General features: G+C 54.5%; 1 protein-coding gene across 1 annotated transcript in view; it reads left to right on the top strand.

Annotated features, from left to right (window-relative positions):
- Positions 1-672: 672 nt before the first annotated feature.
- The window catches only part of LOC103370436 (E3 ubiquitin-protein ligase TRIM33), a 12004-nt gene continuing 11347 nt past the window's right edge, over positions 673-1329 (top strand). The window contains exon 1 of the mRNA XM_008299491.1: positions 673-1295. Coding sequence (XP_008297713.1) covers positions 673-1295 — 623 coding nt within the window. The remainder of the gene's footprint in view (positions 1296-1329) is intronic.

The following is a 1329-nucleotide window of genomic DNA, read 5'->3' as shown; positions in this document are numbered from 1 at the left end:
GTGGAAGCATTCAAAATCACAGAATAAAAGTCAAACATTAGAGAAAAGTACAGACAACTTCAATAAACTCACCGATGAGGTTGAACCTGTCGGAAGCTTCTATCTGGTTGGTTTGCTGTGTTTTGATCATCTGCAGACTGAAGCTGTTTGTAGAGCAAAGTTCAGCCAGAGGTGAATAAAAATACTCCAGAGAGTTAAAATGTTGGAAAAGACAGAAGAACATCACAGGAACATAATCACACGTGACCAAGTATGAAACAAGTGGACAACCTGCAGAAATACACAGACGAGGTTAAACCTGTAAGAAGGTTTGTTGTTTTCAACATTTCTGCAGCGTTTTCAAGAGAACGTTGTTGTCTGAAGACTCAGGCTGGTTGTCGAATATATTTCAGACAGAGGTGAATCCAGATGCTTTTCAGAGCGCAATAAGATGTTGGGAAAAGGAAGATAAACACTGAAACACAACTAAACATTAAATATGATGAACATAAATGTACAGAGGAGGTTAACCTGATGAGGAGGTTTAACGTCGTTTGCTTCCTGATTGTTTCTGCAGAGCTGTGAGACGACGTCTGAACACTGAGGCAGGAGCATCTTCATCATCTCTTCATCCTCCGGCGGTTCGTCATCTCGTCGTTGATTCTTCCTCCGGCTGCTGCCCTCCAGACCGTCATGAATCCCTACAGTAACGCGGCCCCTCCTCCATACTCGGCCCCGGACCTGCAGGATAACTCCCATGATGCACCTGTGTCCCCCTCGGTGTCGCCTCCGCTCGTCCAGACGGGTCAGAGCTCTCTGACCCGCAGCTCTCCTCCCAGTCGGGCCTCGTGGGACCAGCGTGGCGGTCCATCCCTGTTCCGGTCGCCCAGCTCCGCCCTGCCGGGCTTCAGTGTCAGAGCCCCGGCGGCGAACCCGTACCCGGCCCCCAGCAGCGCCGCCTCCTGCTGCCACGTGTCCGTCATCATCCCCGACGCCGGGCCTCGGTGCTCCGAGGACAGCTGCCCGGACCTGGAGTGCTCCATCTGCTTCAGCCAGTTCAACAACGTGTTCCGCTGCCCCAAGATGCTGCAGTGCCAGCACACCTTCTGCCTGGAGTGCCTGGCCCGCATCAACGTCAAGTCGGCCGAGCCCAACGCCATCCAGTGCCCGCTGTGCCGCAGCTTCACGCCGCTGCCCGCCCTCGGCCTGCCCAAGCTGGACACGGACTCCGACGTGCTGTCCTGCCTGCCGGCCGCCATGCAGAGAGTCTACAGCATCCGCTTCGTCCGCAACAAGGGGAAGCTGCAGGTCAAAAGGTCGGGACGCCTCCTGAAGCAGCCGCTTGCTGTT

Source organism: Stegastes partitus, unplaced genomic scaffold (genome assembly GCF_000690725.1).
Source record: "Stegastes partitus isolate 25-593 unplaced genomic scaffold, Stegastes_partitus-1.0.2 Scaffold1424, whole genome shotgun sequence".
In the NCBI taxonomy this organism is placed as follows: Eukaryota; Metazoa; Chordata; class Actinopteri; family Pomacentridae; genus Stegastes; species Stegastes partitus.
This window is presented reverse-complemented; position numbering and strand designations above follow the sequence as displayed.